At 38.8% G+C, this 19,356-nt stretch overlaps 1 protein-coding gene across 1 annotated transcript in view; it reads right to left on the bottom strand.

Annotated features, from left to right (window-relative positions):
* Positions 1–648: 648 nt before the first annotated feature.
* Positions 649–19,356, bottom strand: part of LRIG3 (leucine rich repeats and immunoglobulin like domains 3) — a 47,799-nt gene continuing 29,091 nt past the window's right edge. Inside the window, exons 5-19 of the mRNA XM_033221456.1 lie at positions 19,136–19,279; positions 17,922–18,065; positions 17,419–17,562; positions 16,882–17,025; positions 15,899–15,979; positions 14,922–14,993; positions 12,637–12,708; positions 11,988–12,151; positions 9,701–10,021; positions 7,628–7,909; positions 5,893–6,345; positions 4,936–5,094; positions 2,911–3,054; positions 2,538–2,813; positions 649–1,310 (exon numbers count right to left, since the gene is read on the bottom strand). Coding sequence (XP_033077347.1) covers positions 1,066–1,310; positions 2,538–2,813; positions 2,911–3,054; positions 4,936–5,094; positions 5,893–6,345; positions 7,628–7,909; positions 9,701–10,021; positions 11,988–12,151; positions 12,637–12,708; positions 14,922–14,993; positions 15,899–15,979; positions 16,882–17,025; positions 17,419–17,562; positions 17,922–18,065; positions 19,136–19,279 — 2,845 coding nt within the window. The 3' untranslated portion in view covers positions 649–1,065. The remainder of the gene's footprint in view (positions 1,311–2,537; positions 2,814–2,910; positions 3,055–4,935; positions 5,095–5,892; positions 6,346–7,627; positions 7,910–9,700; positions 10,022–11,987; positions 12,152–12,636; positions 12,709–14,921; positions 14,994–15,898; positions 15,980–16,881; positions 17,026–17,418; positions 17,563–17,921; positions 18,066–19,135; positions 19,280–19,356) is intronic.

The following is a 19,356-nucleotide window of genomic DNA, read 5'->3' as shown; positions in this document are numbered from 1 at the left end:
TTTATACTTAGTTTTTAACCAAACCTTGATGATCAAAGAAAATATTTCAGTAATTGTTCAAGAATAGCTTAGAAGTACCATTTATATACAAACTGCTCTTCCAGCAGAAAATCAATAAAAACAGAAAACAATTCTAGCAGCATCTCACTATAACCTGGAACAGTGCATTGAAAGTCCACCTCTGCTATGGCCATTTTAGCTATAGACATGTGCAATAAACCACTCGCTTGCTGTAAGAAAAGGGACGGCAAAAGTGAAACTACTCGATAAGCATAAGGCATTGGACCATGTAAACCATCATTATAAATAAAGAATCATGAATTGAGCAGTGATTTATGGAATGGTAGTTGTATTATATTACACCAGATTATAACAACAAATCTTTTTTTGTTCATAGACTTAGAAATAAATTAATGTACCTTAAATCTCTGTAGCTCCTTCTCGTTTACAATTGTGCTTCCATATGCACAATCTGATTTCACTCTGTATTACAACAATCCTGGGAGGTAGAAAGAACGGTCATTTTTGTTCGTACTTTAATGGGCTAAATATAATTCCCATTAGTTTGAGACGTGATAATGTGAACTAATTAAGCCTAAGTTGTGTTGAAAATAATAAAAATTGTTATTGTATAAATGGGGCTTGGCATCAAATTGACACATTTTATTAAATATAACGTGCAAAATATAATGAAGTAATTTCTATTTAAAAAACGGTACAAGGCAGGTATTATTTAAAATGCTTTAGTAACTCATTTTCAATAAAAAGAAATCTGGCATTATAAAAATACATAAAATAATCATGATTTATAGCATTAATTTATGTAAGATACTTTTTTGCATAAAACAAAGTTATAAAATAGTTTAAAAAGGTATTCTTATATGAGCATCATTTCCAGTATAAAAATTTTCATAACTTTTTGTAATTTTGGTTCATCTGTATAAATAAAGCATTTTTATCCTTTTAAAATTCATAACTCCATTTAAAAAACATAAGATTCTCTCTCTTTTAAATAAAAGTTCACTTGAGGTAGTATGTTAAGCTTTTCCTTTGGTCTCATTCAGTCTATGTGTCCAAGTCATACGACTGAAAATGTGGAGTCCTGTAGTTCTCTAAAGTCTGTTTAAAGGTACAAATGTGATTTTCTTCCTGAAAATCTGTCCTTTCTTTCCCATCTTCCTCTGACCCAGAGTCCAAGTCTGGGGAAGAATGAGCTTTCAAATAAAAGGCTCTTGGCTGACAATCTGATGGCTGTCCAAAGCTTGAATAGGCATCTAGGTGAGGTCTCCTGAGAGCTTTTCCAAAGGTACCTGAAAGAAAGAAACACCTTGAGCACAGGGTCCCTTTGCTAGCATGTGAATCAATAAAACCCACTGCAAATGCAGAAACATCTTACCCCATGAATATGAGTGTTTCCTACAAGTCCACATTGTGGCACTCATACATGTACATCTGTGTTACAGACAGATCACTTCTAGAATGGAGCAAAAGACATTTGCCCTTCCTCATATTTACATCCACTGAACAAATGCATCTATTATTTATCATTTCTCGTGATCTGCAGTGATGTTAATGGTCATGCAATAAAGCTCCCCAATATAAGTTTCCCAATATCCTAGCTGAGAGCCCACCAATTTCGGTGAAGGGTGCGTTGGGCAGTAACATCCAAGTTAACTGGAGCTAAATATACAAATTTTCTTTCAAAATAACCTATGTCCTGCCCTTTCGTCATTAACTGTAGCAAAATATTACTCAATTGAATCCAATTCTTGCCTCAGTCATACAAAGCATATTATTTTAATTTTTTCCAAAAAGGAATATAAATAATTACACTGTGATAAAACATAACATTTCGTAGAAGTTGGGTAAAATATTTGAAAATTCTCCCTTTTATTATTGCCAACATGGCAAGTTGTGGCTGATTTTCCCATTTCTCCGTTCAGTGAAAAGATGATCTCAGCTCTTCCATCCTATTATCCCCATGCATCAGACGAAAAAATTCACAAGCTAATCTCAGTGCCAGCCAGCATCTAATACCACCGATTTGGACCTTAAGGCTGGTTTTCATTGCCAAAGGTAGTCCAGCTTGTCAGACTAACAGTTGTTGCTAGGTAGGATGCTGTTTTCCACCCTTTGACTGCGGGTTCAGTTGGAAGCCACCAGACATACTAAACCACAATCATGCAGAGAACACAACTCCACCCCAAAGGCCGTGGGAGCCCAAAACCACTTTTTCCACATGGCTGACAAGCTGAGCTCCTAAGTCCTCCCCAAACCGTTGTCTTGGAGTAGATGCCACACACAGTGCTACCCAGAAAGCTCCTGAGGCTTAGTTATAGATTAAACACATCATCAAGTAAAATCCCACCTCTGACTTTGCTTTTAGAGGCATTTACACGACCTAGTCGGATGTCATGGCAGCCTCATTCAAGAAACCATTTTTTACCAGTTTGACATTCAAGGCTCTCATCGCTCTCTCACACACGACTTGGAGTACGGATCCTCAGACGAGGTACCTGATAACTTAATAAACTTACCCATGAAAGAATTACTCGAGGCAACTGACGCTGGCTCTGGATTTGTGCTAAAATCTAAAGAGGACTTGTTTGGACACAGACTTTTCATTCCGGGTCCTTCATTTTGAGAGTAACTAGTGTTAAGTAGCTTCCTCACATGTGAGGGCCATGCTATATCACTGAAGCTCCGTTCGCAGGATTCTTCTAAAGGATGAGAACATGGGTAGCACTCCTTTTTCCTTATGTACCTGGGCTCATAGTGGTCCATTAAAGCTGTTCTTGGATCAGGACTGCAACCTTTTTAATTTGGGGGTAATAACAGAAGGAGATTATGGTTAGCACATCTAGAAGTCTCTAAGAAACAGAACTGTACTCAGGCAAGAAAACTACCTACCTGTATGATACGTTTCAAAAGGATCTGAGCCATACAGATTTCCCTTCAAATACACAGGGCCTGTAGATCCCAAAAAGGGACAAAGGAACGGGTCTGTGGCAGCTTCCACATCAGCTTCACTGCTGTTGTCAATATGGCAGGTCCCTTTGAAACAAAAGACTTAGTCACGGATCCAATTATTCAAGTGCCATTCTCCCCAGTTTTGGTATTTTCCATATTTATAGATGAAAGTTTGACTAGAACATCACATAGACCAAAAAATTGCAAACATTTACAGTGGGGTTTTAAACCTTTTATTAGAGGACTTGATTAGTCACTGTGCTAGGTGTGTCGGCCTTATTGCTCACTTGGTTTCTAAGGCAAACTGATGTATGCGGATCCTGCAGCCAAGGCAGCCATGGTCTGAACCACATACCATCAGCACTGCCCCCTTCTAACAAAAGGTCCCAGATGACCAGAACCAGGATTGGCACTTGGCCAATGACCTCTTAATGCCCATCTCAAAGATAAGCTCAGCTAAACATATCATCTCATGGGTATTTGAACCAAACAACACAGAAATGATATGCCATTTACTGCTGGACACAGCAGGTGAAGAATAAGTGATATCAGGGTTAGAGATGTTACGATGAGGCATGTGTCTGGGAAGCAGAAACTGGGCAGTCAGAGGTGGTGGGCTGAGAGAAAAGCAAATACGCAGAATGTGACGCAGTAATGCTGGTAGCCCAGAGCTGCTCTGGGAGCAGCCTCATCTCCAGCCCCAGCATCTAGGCAGCCTGGCATTATTATGCCCCAGTTCTGTCCCTTTAGGTTTTCCTTAAGTGTCTTTTCAGTTAACCCCATTATAGTTTAATGAGCTTTGCCACTAAATGGGTCTAACCAGAATACTCACTTCTGTGCTCAGATCCTCTAACTCTATGCTATCTGTGGCTTGCCAAGCACTTTTAATTTATCTCATCTATGACGAAACTGTGAAATTGAAAACAAATATACTTCTCTCCCAACTACAATGTCTATCACAGAGCAGCATATAATAAATACTTATGGGAAAAGTTGGTCATATATTTTAGAATAACATAGATGGCTTCCACTTGCTGAGCCCTTAATACGTGCCTAGCACCACGTAGTTTTCCATTTTCATTTCATTTGCACAAGTACCTCACCAGAAAGTACTCCACATGCCCCAAAGTACATGGAGTAAGTAGTAGGAGTCGGTCTTGTACAAAATCTGTGCTCTTGTATTATGCTGTCTCCATTATTATTTTCGAAACCATGCAGCATTGAAAGCAAGGGTCAGAATTAGACTTCTCAAAGAGGCTGGGCGCGATGGCTCACGCCTGTAATCCCAGCACTTTGGGAGGCTGAGGTGGGCAGATCACCTGAGGTCAGGAGTTCAAGATTAGCCTGGCCAACATGGCAAAACCCCGCCTCTACTAAAAATACAAGAACAAAAGAAAGCATCAGCCAGGCATGGTGGCACATGGCTATAGTCCCAGTTACTTGGGAAGCTGAGGCAGAAGAATCTCTTGAACCCAGGAGGTGGAGGTTGCAGTGAGCTGAGACTGTGTCACTGTACTCCAACCTGGGTGACAGAGTGAGACTTCATCTCAAAATACATAAATAAAAATAAATAAACAAAAAATAGACTTCTCAAAAGAAAATAATGTAAACCATTTGACTGTTAAGCCCATTCGTGTAACCAGTTAATATCATTTAAGGAAGGAGAACATTCAGGGCCAAAGAACACTTATAACGTAAAGGATATACGAACATCCTTTACACATGGAATAATTACACTTTTCTAAACCCACCAGTCTGTTTGTATTGTTAGAAACAAAAATTTATTTTTTTTCCTAGTATTTAAGAGAAGGGTATAGAACTATACAATTTCAACTTTGCTAGTGATCTTGGGCCAGGTCCTAAATGTGAGTGTTATCAATGTCTTGTGAAAATGAATATCGTATCTGAGTCTTCCACCATATGACTTCAAAACAATTACAGCCCACGTTCATTTTAAACACTTACCACTATTGTCATGTTGTGGTAAGAAAAATCCAGCACCTGAAGATGTGACAAACTGGTGGTGGCTTCCACTTTCTGAAGACACGTACCCATCCTGCCGGTCAGCTAACGTTCCCTGAGATGACAAATAACTAGGAATGTCTGCTGGCAAGTTGGTCTCATCTGTAATAAAACAGCAGCATTTTATTAACCAAGAATGATCGTAATTTTCCCATAGGCATCCCAGGGGAATGGCATAGACTATTTTGGCTTCTGTGTACATCAAATTAGGGGGGGATCTACTGTGGCAAAACCATCTCGATTGTACAGTATTCTGGAATGGCAAATTAGGACTTTGCTGCTCCGGGAAGTGTAAGCTGACTTTATATTTTATCACCCATTGGATGTACCTCCCAAATTTCAAAACAACAAATGTTTAAAAAGATTTTTTAAAAGGCTGAAGGCTTAATAATTTTCATGGGACAGTATTTAAGCTTTCGAATTAAGCTTGATTACTGCCATATTCTCTGCTTAATATTATTAATCAATATCTGACTTTGCACATACTAATCAAGTCACAGCCCCTCTTCCACTAATAAAATCCAACCTAAGTACATGCACACACACACGCAACAAGACACACAACTACTGCAGAAAGTAAACCTCATCATTAAAGGGCTGTTCCTGGTTCTCCATCACTATCTTATGAAGGAGTTAGAAATATTTTAGTCAGTGACTTGGATTTTATCTCACTGCCACAGGATATTCTGATGTCATTTTAACAAAAAGTATTAATCTTTAAACATCAGCTTTATTTGGGGCTGGAGTGTTATTTTTAGCGAACCAGATTTCTGCAGCTTGAAAAAAATGAGTCACCCTTCTGAGATGAACTCAGACTGCAAGACACACGTTCTAGAAGTATTTGCAGAACCACAAATACACATGACTCCCATGACCTGTGCCAAGCTTCTGTTTACACACCTGTGTTGGTAATGCTGCAATCTTCATTCCTCCGCCTTGTGTGGTATATGATGACCACCCACACGAGCGACGTGCCCACCACACAGCAAACCACGGCTATGATCACGACACCCACAGTGGCCCATCCGTCATCATCTAACGATGGGGCAGTCATCTGAGGGGAGTCGCAGGTTGGAGTGGGGATCACACTGAGGCGCACGTTTCCTCTCTCAGTGCCAAGTGTATTAGACATCTCACATGTGTATTTCCCAGCATCACTGACATCTGAGTCCACGATAATCAGAAGCTGATTGCCTGCTGCAAAAAAGTGCCTCTCGGTTACCACCAAAGGGCTATCATCTTTGGTCCAGTTCAATTTGGGGGGAGGGCTTCCTCCAGCAATGCACTGTAGGACGGCCGTTTCTCCCTTGGTTACCGTTCGGTCCAACAGAGGCCGCAAAAATGATGGCGTTTCTGAAATAACAAGTTATACTTTTAATTTCCCAAATAAAATTTAGTTTCCATATCATAAAATGTAGCATTTAAACTTATTCAAATTGCAACCTAAAATTTTATTCTCCCACAACTTACTGGACAGGCTTTTTTAAGAGCCTAAACATATACAACATTCAGTATTTCACTATTCTGCTATCATTAACTCATAACACCGGTTAAGCATAATATCTCTATTTTTAAAATCTCAACTTCCCTCACTTTTGCAAAAGTCGGGAAGCTGGTGGTGGCAGGGAGAGTGGAAAACAAAACCTTTTTTAAAAATAGAAAGTATAAAAATAATTTCAAGCACAAGGCTACGTTGATAAATAAGAAAAATCAGAATGCTTAAGTTTTTTAAGTGAAACTTTTTAGGGCCGGATGCCCAGGCCTATATTGAAACTCTGACAATAATTTACTTTTATTATTTAGTATCTTAATAGGTTACTTTAATTAGCTCTTTCAAAGACACATGAATAATAATTGTGTTTACATTTTTAAAAAGCATTTGGTTAGGTAAAAGATGAAAAAAACTTCCAGGAGGTATGGTAGGCTGAGAGAAAAGAGTAAGGCCTTCCCAATTTGTTCCTACATTTTTTAAATATGCTCTTTATGGTGTTAAGACTACCGATACAGGCTGGGCGTGGTGGCTCACGCCTGTAATTCCAGCACTTTGGGAGGCCGAGGCGGGTGGATCACAAGGTCAGGAGATTGAGACCATCCTGATTAACATAGTGAAACCCCGCCTCTACTAAAAATGCAAAAAAAAATTAGCCTGGTGTGGTGGCGGGCGCCTGTAGTCCCAGCTACTTGCGAGGCTGAGGCAGGAGAATGGCGTGAACCCAGGAGGCGGAGCTTGTAGTGAGCCGAGACTGCGCCACTGCACTCTAGCCTGGGCGACAGGGCGAGACTCCGTCTCAAAAAAAAAAAAAAAAAGAAAAGACTACCAATATAGACAGCACAGTGGGAAAATTAGAGGCGGGTGATCTCCCCTAAAAGGGAAAGCATCACAAATTTTCCTTGGCCCCTCTCTTCAGGATGGAGGGGACAGGGATTCACCTTAGTGGCCAGACTTGAGGCTGTCATGCAATCTCTGACTTCAAAGTGTTCAAGAGGCCATTTGCATTAATACTTCCTAGGAAAAGGCAATGCCCCATAGATCTTCATCTCTTATTCTCACAACTTCTGGTAGTTAGGGACACCTTGGATGAGCCAGTATCTTCAAGACTGATTTATACTACAGAATCTTAACAAATTCACCCACCTAGGACAGTCAGAGTTGCATTTGCAGAAATACTTCCTGCACTGTTCTGAGCTGTGCAGCTGTATACCCCAATGTCCTCTATCTTCACATCCACGATAAAGAACACGTCATCCTCGGGCATCACATGCATGCGTCTCTCCCGTGCAGCTGGGAAGTCTGTGCCCCCATCCTTCTGCCAGGCTATCTGGGGGGCTGGGTGCCCCACAGCAGCACACTCCAAGCGTGCCATGGCCCCAGCTCGGATGGTGAGGTCCATGGGGGTCTTGGTGAATGAGGGAAGCACTGAAATCAGAGAAACAATATAGGCATTAGCTCAATGGAGTCTTAGAGATTCACTTGCATTCCTTTTTATTTATTATTTTTGTTTGTTTGATACCTACAGATTGTCCCTGACATAGATTGGGCAGGGGTTAATTCCAATTTCAAGTCAAGGAAACTAAAGTTGAGATGGAAAGATTAAAAGCCCGCTCAAGGTTACAGATACAGAAACAATGAAGTCAGGATAAAACACAGGTCATCTGATTCTCAGAATGAAGATCTTCCTGCTATTTTCTGCCGCTTTTTAGTTTCCTCAGTAATGAACTGTGAGATCTTGGGCATATCAATTAATCTCTTTGTACCCTGACCACTCACTTCATCTATTTTTTTTTAAGTCCCTCCTGGTAGCTCTAACATTCTGTGACTATTTTTTTTTTTTTTTCTTTTTTGAGGCGGAGTCTCGCTCTGTCCCCCGGACTGGAGTGCAGTGGCCGGATCTCAGCTCACTGCAAGCTCCGCCTCCTGGGTTTACGCCATTCTCCTGCCTCAGCCTCCCGGGTAGCTGGGACTACAAGTGCCCGCCACTTCACCCAGCTAGTTTTTGTATTTTTAGTAGAGACGGGGTTTCACCGTGTTAGCCAGGATGGTCTCGATCTCCTGACCTCGTGATCCACCCGTCTCGGCCTCCCAAAGTGCTGGGATTACAGGCTTGAGCCACCGCGCCCGGCCCATTCTGTGACTCTTGATACATGTTTTGTCCTACAATTTAAACTCTAAACTGTTCTATGTGCCAGGTCACAGCCATCATTTGCTGAGTGAATGCATTCATGAATCATATTCAAAATCTTCTACCATGGCAGATACAGACAGTTACATGATAAAGTGGCAAGCATCCTACTGTAAAACTGTATACCTACCACACAAAGCAAACAAGAGTAGACTTCCATTAACAGTGGCTAACAGTGCATTTACTGAGCACTACACCTTGTAGCCATTTTGCTACATCCTTTACACACATTATTTCACTGAGTGAGCATAATGCCTCCAGGGGGCAGGTCCTATTATCCCTAATTAAAAGATGTGGAACTGGAGGCAGAGACGTGAAGTAAACTGCTGAAAATCACGCAGGAGTGGCAGGATTCACACACAGATCTCTGAATTAAAGGCACTGTGCATTCAGCATGACACTTTGCAGCCTTCCAGATCAGTAAACTGCACTGTAAACTCTCAAAGAACAAAACATGGCCAAGCACAGTGGCTCATGCCTGTAATCCCAGCCAGCACTTTGGGAGGCCAAGGTGGGCAGATCACGAGGTCAGGAATTCGAGACCAGCCTGACCAACATAGTGAAACCCTGTCTCTACTAAACATACAAAAATTAGCCAGGCATGGTGGCACAGGCCTGTAATCCCAGCTATTCAGGAGGCTGAGGTAGGAGAATTCCTTGAATCTGAGAGGTGGAGGTTGCAGTGAGCTGAGGTTGCAACACTGCACTCCAGCCTAGGCGGCAGTGCAAGACTCCGACTCCAAAAAAAAAAAAAGAAAAAAAAGAAAAAGAAAACAAAAGAGCAAAACGTGTCTGGTCCATCTCTGTGTTACTCACCACACTGAGTACGGTGTCATCTTCAACATAATTGCAGGTTTAGATACAAATAACCAAGAATCTTAATTTTGTGGAATGAAAGGTAGGGAAAGGAAGAGTCAGGTGGGGAACTGTGAGAAGAAAAGACAGGGTTAAGATTAAGAGAGAAAAATAGGTGCTTTCTATTTCTAAAAGGTATCTTTAAATGCTAAAGGAAAAGTCAGATCACATACTATTTACTGTAAGCTTGGCTTTGACAGAGTAGGATGAACCAAAGTGATTGGAGATGACACACTGATATTTCCCTTCACTGGCAAATTCCACCTCGCGCAGCCGAAGGATGGTGGTATACTCCATCACCTCGCCGCCTTGGGCCCGGAGGTGTGCATAATTTTCCATTTCGGCGTCATGCAGTAGCTCATTGTCTTTTTTCCAAGCAAAAGTCATTGGGGAATCACTGCTGCTGGCAGCTGAGCAGATGAAACTCAAATTGGAACCTTTTATTGCCGACTGTGTTTCTGGCTGCACCGTGATCTGGGGTTTGGGAAAATCATCTGTTCAAAATGGAGAGGAGGAGACAAAACAATGTTAAGGCTCAAGAGTCCAAATACTACTCAAATCTGAACACCAAGAAATGCAAAAACAGCGGCCTAGATTTTACCCTTTGTGTATGTTTTCCAGATGGACTAGCAGTCCCCGTGTTGAAATGAGAGTTTATAAAGTAACTCATTCATCTGGAATACAGATGGAGATCTATTTATCAATCACTATTACCTGAGAAAAGACTGTTATTTTGGGGCTATCAGAAAACCCACAGTTTATTCCTGATCCCTGATGCTTTGTATAAGTACAAGAAGAAAGCAGTTTAAAAACTTACAGGCTCATGGATCATTTCTGAATGCTACTACTATCACGAAACTGCAATTGTTCCCATGTTCTGCCCAGATAAGGAGCAGCAAGATTAAGAAATCAAACATCAATCATGATTATTCAACAAAGACAGCCATTAACACTCCATTTACCAAAACAGAACCACTATTAAAAAGCAGTACTTTAAGTAGATCCAAAAAAAAAAAAAAAGCTGATAGCAAAAGAAAAAGCATCTCTAAAACAAACTGTAAGACACTGGCTTCAGCCTGGAGCTTTGAGCGGCCAATCATGCTGCTGTGTTACCCTGTCAAAGCTACATTATAATTAGAGCTAAGCGACTCTTTCATTCTAAACAGTTATTTTTAGTTCTCTGTTACTTTTTGGAAAAGTTACCTTGAACTTCAGTTTCTCAGTGATGATGATGTAAACTCAGAAGGAAACATCTGAGATCTACCAAAGTGTACTATTTGGGTGCTACTACTATTTGAAAAAACTTTTTATGTGTGCTGAGTGGGTTATGGGGGATGCTTTGATAACTCCAATGCTGCTATTTTTCAATGTCTGCATACTGTAATCGAGATGGTTTCTTTTCTGTATTATTCTGAAATTCTCATCTAATAAATCGATGTTCAGATTCACAAGAAAGTGAAAAAAACTATGGACACTACATATGTGTTTCAAAGTAATAGGGGGATCAGATCCTGGGACGAAAAAACTATGAAATAAGGACCATGGGAAAGGAGCAAGCAGTTCAGGCCCTTACAGATGAATGCCAAAAGCTTATTCAGTTCCAAAAGCTACATCAGAGGTTTTATTTCCAGAAACTACTGGCACTGCTTAATGCTGCAACCTAAAAATATATATCGTGGACAAAGCAGTTTTAAGTAAATTTTTAAATGCCAATGCAAAAGAAAGTTCTTAATATTTTAACACCCATGCTTAAACATAAGCAAAATCTGATTTATTGTTTTATGAAACATATTTACTTTTACAGAGGTCTCCATGGCAGCTAATAGTAAATAGCAGCATCATGTAATAGATAGAAAATTGCACCAGAGATGAATACTTTTCTTTTAAATCCAGATCTGCTACTAACCAGCTAGGTAGTAGCAGAAAGTTTAGGTAACTAGATTTCTAATGCTGAGATTCTTGGATGCTAAAACAATGGACCTTAACATTATTTATAATAAATTCACATTTCCTATTACTTGTAAATGTTACCTACCAATAATTTTTTAGCACCCCATAAATCATTAATAATTATCTCTTTCATATAAGCCTCCCAACAAGCCTCAGAGTTGGGAAGAGAAGAAAAGAGAGTTCCCATTTCATGGATGCAGAGACTAACATTTAGGGAATTTAAGTTAAGTAGAAGGGCTGGGATTATCCTTCCATTCTCTCAAGATCCAATTTCATTCTTTTTCCACCACACCATCCTGATGCCAAAACAAAGATGAAGCAATTTTAGAAAACTCTCTTTCCCATCTGTGAAATTAAAATAATCAGCAAACTATAGACCCATTTTCCTCTACCTCAGCAGAAATAAAAGCTTTATAAAGAGATCATAAATCTATTCAAAACCATTATTTGGATAAATGGGAGTAGAAAAAAGAAGAATAAATAAAAGGCAAGGGCAATACTTATACTCACCACACACAAAGCCATCTGGGCTAACAGCAAAAATGCTTCTTCCTTTTAGTAGCTGAGGATGGGCACAACTGGCATTTACAAAGCTCTGAAAGTTGTTTTCCGCCACCCACTGTGGGAGCCATTTTAGTTGGCAATCACACAAAAGACTTGATGTATTTAAATGCCTGAGGAGAGTAATTATATTCAATTTGTTCTGTATGAAATGCAGATTTCTACAAGTAAACTAAACCCAAGTAAATATTAACAAAGCAATGGATTTGGAAACTGAATACACACATCCCATGGAATAAGTATTCTACAGTCCATTTTAAAATACAAGAAATGTATCTAGCATGATTTTCTGTTGTTCTTACTGTCCCACAGAGATAGAAGTGTTGATTTATCAAAAGTTCTTTATAACTGAAAAATTACTACTATATTGAGTGACTGTACTATATTTGGCCCCACAAAGTTGCAAATTTAAAATAGAAAGAAAAACTCATTTCAACAAAAAGAACAAATAAATTCCTTTTTTGTTGTCTGGTATAAAAATTAAATAATGTTAAGAATGTGCCAGGCACTTTTTATAGATACATTATCTAGGGTGACACACCATATGACAGTTTTCCCTCTATACTTTCAGACTCCTAGAAGGAAAAGAAAAGCTTACAATTGTTGCAGTTTCTTCATTTGTGAAAATGCATTGCCTTGTAAAGACATGATTGCGTTGTCACTCAGGTCTCTGAAAAATCACCAAAACAAATGCATCAGAGCAAACTACCATCATTTCGTGCTTTTGGACAAAGTTTGGGCCCAACACTGCCCACCCCATTTGCCAAACAAATACTCCCTCTCTGTGTTGAAATACATGACTGGGGAAACCCCAGAAGAATCCACTGCAAAGCCTGTGCTGAAGAACCAGGGCATTTTGTATCACAGATAGGTTGTGTTTTAGCGAAAAAGATTCACTTTATGTCATCACTTACAGATTATTTGACTCATTAGGGCCCAAGCTGTTCTATTATTTTATTCTATTACTCTTTATTCAAATTAGTAACTATTAGAAACTTCTAAATATACAAACAAAATTTCTCATAATTATGCTTTTATAAAACACCATTTGCACAGTATTTTTGAAGACAGGCACTCAGTTCAGTGATTTACATGTGTTACTGCATTTATTCCTATAACAACCCAAAATATGATGGTATTACTATTTAGTTCAGCACAAAAGGGGAAGGTAAGGGTTGAAACAATTATTTGCAACTCCAAAACCTGTGCTTTTAACCATTAACCTAATTCTGTCACTCACAGCTCACTAACACAAACGCAGTAAGATGTTCAGACAAGATACACTTGTTAAAGCAAATACTTCAGGCAGGAAATTCATAAAATGAACATATATTCTGGGTTAATTCTCTTTTTACAGAGACTTATAAGCAGTCTGCATTGAAGTATTCACTGCAATGATTACCAGTCTGTTTTTCTTTACAGGGGTGAGAGTATACAAAGGGAATACCGAGCGAGACAAGGGGAAGAGAAGACAAAGAAAGAAGGAACCAGACATGGCTAGACGAAGAGGCTGGGGCAATTAAGGGAGATTTAAGAAAACTGAAGCAGAGATTAATACTCCACTGATCCACTAATTCCACTTTCCCAGAAATGGAATGGGCCAAATGACAAACTCTTTTGGCTAGTTTTCTTTTCAAAATAATCGGTTTCAATAAATACTGTAATGTTGGTCTGCCCTTCCAAGACTCAGCTTTGCAGAATCATTCTACTATAATTTGAACTGCTGCGTTCACTGTCAGGATGGCTCACGATCCAAGTCTCCCTCAGAAGAAACGGTGCAGTCAGAAGGTGACAACAAAGTGGTTTATAGAGAACAGCTAAATCTTCACTCTCAATACATAGCACACATGGGAGAACCCAATATGTATTTTAAATGGTAACTTCTTTGGTCCTGGTTAATAGACATTAAAACTTCTGGCTATAAGCATTCCTTAACAGTCATACATTACTTTGTACTTTTACTGTACAAGAGTAAAACATACAAACATGGTTATAAGCAGCTGATTGGTTCCCTTAGTTAAAACATGCAACATTTTGATTCCTATCAATGTTAGCTAGCTTTCCTCTCTTAGTGGCTGAAAATTCCTGAGCCCCTAAATGACATTTCAGAAATGTGTGCCAGGAGTTACGAGTTACTGGGAGCAGCGGCAGACATTGTAAAGGCAAGAGCTAGTGTGATGCAGGGACACTGTGAAAGTAGGGGCAGCTCTGGGTCGAGTCCTGCTTCTGACAGTTACTAACTGATGGGTCAAGAAGAAACAAAAGAAAACAAACAAACGAAAAAAAGAGAACAATGGTAAGGGGGTTGCATGTTTCATAATTAAACAACAATCAGAGACCAACAATTCTCAAAGTAGTGCTAAAACTCTCCTATGTCACCCTTAAGGATTGTGGAACATTGTTCTTTAAAAGCCAAGTCATCTCTTTAACTGTCCAATGGAATCAATAAACTCTTAGAACCTCTGCTTAACAATAAAGATAATAATAGCTATTGAATTGCATTCTGATTAAAAATTAAATGAGACAATATACGTGAATATGTGGTACAATGCCTGACATATAGTGAATGAACTACATCTAGTAGTTTTTTAAAAATAATTAAATAATCACTGTTTGAGAAAAACAATTAAAAACCCATTAAGGAGATATAACTTTTGTCCTTAAATACAAAGGAAAGCATATACCTGTACACTTCTATATAGGCAGGTAGATAAGTAGGTAGACAGAGAAAGAGATAGAAAGATAGGGAGATGTTTAAATATATTTTATGGAACTGGAAGGATGCCAACAAAATTACATTCCAGTTTGTTTTATCTTTCATGACACGTAAGTAAAAACCATCTTAGAGATTCTCTTTAGGGTAACTAAATTCTAGCTACTCACAGATGCTCCAATGCATCCAAACCAGTGAAGGCTTTTTTAGTAATAGATCGGATCCGATTTCCTTGGAGTATCCTGGGGAAAAAAATTACATTGGAACACTTAATTTAAAAAGCCATTTTGGGTGTGGAACTCTCATAAACAGAACTGCTTTTTAAATTATGTGTGAGCAATTCAATTTTCTTCAATTAAACAATATATCCTGTAAAAATGTGCCCACGCCATCTATTTCAATAATGTAGTTCAACATGGTTTTCAAAGCATTCAACAAAGAGCCCAACAAAAATAGGTATTCAGTAAGTTACTCTGCTGATTAAGTTAAATTGTTTTTCAGAGTCCTTTTAGGAAGAGGCAGAGACTTTATTTCAAGTAAACTGTCTCAGAACACTAACAAAGCAGAAAATAGTGAATGTTTTCTCCTTCCCCTCCTTCTCTGTGGATACCCTCCATCCACAGGAGTTTAGGACTCTAGGGAAGTGAATTTGAATACTGCTGGCTTAAAACATGCAATTTGGCCATCTGCAAGACCATTTTATGGCTAATTATAAGATGTTTTCATCCTGTTTTGCTTGTAACCTACCACAGCATTATCAGTCGCTACTAGATTACTTCATTAAAAAAATTCCTGCGAGGACAGTACAAGATTGAGAATTTCAAAATGTGGAAGTGCATGCACTAACTTTTACACAATGATAATTCCAAAAGTCTAAGCCCTCAACATAGATGAAAATGATTATGAGGATATTAAAGTAAATTACACACACTAAAGTGTTGAATAAAACACTTTCACCTAAGGAAGAAAAAGTTTATAATATACATCGCGTGCAATAGCAGGCATTTGGGGAGAGGATAAAGGGTGGTAAAACCAGATTAAGCACCGATTTCATCTCTTCATGATGTCAACTTGTACAGCTGACTTCAGTGAAGACAAAATTTTTACATCGCAGAGTGAGCTAAATCATGAGGCAATTCATACTCACAGCCGCCTCAGTTTGTCAAGCCCAGAGAAAGCACCATTCATGTCTTCAATAGTCCAGGAAATTTCATTGTTCTTCAGATCCCTAATTTTAAAAGAAGCATTCCCTTTAGAGTGATAAGCTCAGAAAGCCTAATGTCACCACCCAGGTGGTTTATCATTTGTAAAACATGTCTCCTAATTTCCCACATTATCTCCACCTCTTTCAAAACAACAGAAAACTCTTTTTCTCCAACTTACTTCTTACACCCTGCCTGACTCCCTCAACCACATTTTAAGTTTTCCCCTAAAATCAGAAAAAGTTGACACTGGCCCTATTAATTCCTCTATCAAAATGACTACATTCTGAAAGATCCGAACAGTCTGAAAAATACATTAAACTTTAAAACCACTGTTCCAACCACACATGCAGAAGTTCGCCAAAGTATACAGTATGTCTTTCAATTATGTAATGCTTCAAATCGTGAACAGAGCAAAAGTTTCTGACAGAGCAAAAATCAAAAGCCCATTGCACAACCTTAAATTACCATTTGAGAAATTTTTCAAAGGTCAATTAATTCAACTCCCTTTTCTTTCTCTTAGGACAGAGATCAGGTTGAGGATATAACCAGCATGATAAACAGTATCTTCCTTCACTGCCCTTTGTAGACCTTTGTGCTCTAAGTAATTTTTAATTTGCATTTTCTAAAGAAAATTTAGTGGACTTAAAATTGTTTCCCTCTCAAGCAGTTACCAATTTCCTGGAGATCCTGAGAAGGTTAACTGTAATCACCAAAACAAACTGATTACTGTCCTTTTTAATCCCTTTACGAAACACATATGGATGAAATGGATCCATTTTAATCAAACTGATCTGGGAAAGATTAAGACACTACTTCTGAGGCTGTATGCATTTCCTTGACAACAAAGGAAATCTGCTAGGAGAAAACTGGGCACATTTAGGAACCAATTAGGTTCGTGTACTGACAGCAAAATGTGTTAACTTACAAAGTCTTTAAACTGGAAAGCCCCCGGAAGGCACCATCAGCAATGTAGCTGACTCTGTTGTTGCCAATGTGCAGTGTATTTAGTAAGCTGAGGCCAAGGAAGCTTGAATCATCTAACCTTGATAAGTGATTGAAAGTTAAGTCCCTGTAAAGAAAAAAGAGAAAAACAAATAATAGCTTTTATTTTTCAATTCAATGCAATGATTCGTTTTCCAAAAGAGAGGTAGCGTATGAGCTACACTAATCCTTATTTTTAAATTCTGCCTTAATAATACCCAAGTAAATATTTCTAATCTCAGGAATTAAAACAGTACATTCTCTTTGCTTGAAAATAACCATCATTGCTTTTGCCAATGTGCCATAGAACTGCAACAGAATTGGCTTCAACTTACCACAACAAAAATAAGACTAGGTTGCATGTGAAAAAAGCTGTCACCTTGGAAACTTTGTTATGAAAATTTCACAGATCAGTGGTAAGAAGCTCATGCCCTGGCATGATCCCTGCTCTCAAACCTGAGGAGAATAAAAGGCAACTCACAGCTCACTGAGCTTCTGGCAGAACTCCCAGGCATCAGGGCTGATCCTGTTGATGGCATTTTGGCTGAGATGAAGCTCCTGCAGCATCAGCAAGCCGTAAAGCCAGCCTTTGGTAATCTCTGTTAGGTTGTTATGGTCCAGGTGCCTACATTTACAATAAGAATCAAAAGCAGGATCAAAACTTCATTATCTAGTCTCTTCAAAGGGGACATATGATTACAACCTATTGCACATTCCTACTGTTATTAGATGTTTAAGCTTTTGTTATATGAAGACGTCAGCAAAAAAAAAAAAATACATATTCTTATAATTTAGGTGGTTATAAATTTAGGTACTTATAAATTATCGATCACATTACCTGAATCAAAACTGAATACTAAATTATAAATAAGATTGTGGATGATGAGACTTTTAACATAGGATTTCACATAAGACCTACTGAATGAACACTGAGCATTCTATGATCATACTACCTGAGCAGGAACTGTGATAACCCACACTTACAAAATTTCCATGTTGCTCAGGCCCCAAAAAGCTCCATCCATAAGTTTCGTTACTCCATTTCTTTGCATTTTCAGAGACTTCAGAGCACCAAGCCCTTGGAATGTCAGTCCATCTATGTTTTTAATCTTGTTTCGGTTCAATTCGCTGCATTGAGTATTACAAGAGTTAGCTTATATGACAATTAAATTCTGGAGGTAGTAATAAAATGTGTCATTACTACAATATAGTTAAACCAGTCAGTGTTCAATTACATAGAGTGTTTTCAGTTTCTAAACATTTTTATTGTAAAGAATTTCAATTTGTTAAGCAGGGAGTGAATTTCCTACTGAAATGGGTCATGTGTTTTTGGAATAATAAAATACTGAAACTAGACTGCATTTCAATGTCTAAAGTCTTGTCCATACTGAAACTAGACTGCATTTCAATGTCTAAAGTCTTGTCCACTCAGGATAGACACAAACAAATTAAGATTTGTTTTTAAACAATCCAGAATGAGATTATTAAATGTTACACTAAAATATGAGGTCTATCAAGGAGCTGGGCCTCAAATTTATCCTGTACGATCTGTTTACAAGTTGGTTACTATCTTTCACCATTCTTTTTAGGCTTAATGCTTTCTCTTTATGGCAGTAGTTCTCAGCCTTGGTTGCATACTGGACCCAATCTGGGAGTTTTAAAAATTTCTGAAGCCTGGATCTGACCCCCCAGAGGTCTAGGGTGGGGCTTGGGCAGTGAGATTTTTAAAAGCTCCCCAAGTGTTTGCAATGTGCAGCCAAAGTTGCACTATTGCAGGAGTCTGTTCACAGATCGCTCTACCATTATTAACGAGACAGATCTTTACAGCCACTTAAGCTATCAGAGACTCCTGGAGTTGCCGGTATTATTCTCATAAACCACAGCTGTTGAGAGACCTTGGCTTTTTTCAGTGCCACAATGGCACTTTTGTGCCTGCGTTGGTCAATGATTACACTGTTCACGTTTTCAGTAACAATCTAACGTGTCTTGTCAAGCAGCAGCTGGCACAAGGTGAGGAGGTGATGAGGTGACATTTAAGACTCTTTCCAATTTGGAGGTTCTATAGCTCCAATTCTCAAAGGAAAGGCAGCTACATTCTTGTTTCTAAACTCCTTTTTGCCACATTGTAGATTTTAAGGAATAGACACCAGGGGTTTGGAGGAGGTGAGAAACAGTATCTAAGAGAACATTTTACTTACAGATGTTGTAGTTGGGGCAGTTTAAACATCTTGGGTGGGATAGCTGAGATTCGGTTCCTGTTCAGCTTTAACACAAGGAGTGTATTGGCCAAACTGTCAAAATACCCAGGTTCCATTGATGTGACTCGGTTGCTGTTGAGATACCTGTTGAAAATTTAAAGATGAGCTTCTCCTTCTGATTTATTTGCAAGTTAAAGTGCAGGCCATCTCTGTATTAGAAG

The sequence above is a fragment of the Trachypithecus francoisi genome, unplaced genomic scaffold (assembly GCF_009764315.1).
Source record: "Trachypithecus francoisi isolate TF-2019V2 unplaced genomic scaffold, Tfra_2.0 Lachesis_group11, whole genome shotgun sequence".
NCBI lineage: Eukaryota > Metazoa > Chordata > Mammalia > Primates > Cercopithecidae > Trachypithecus > Trachypithecus francoisi.
The sequence above is the reverse complement of the archived record's forward strand: the minus strand, read 5'-3'. Positions and strand labels throughout refer to the sequence as shown.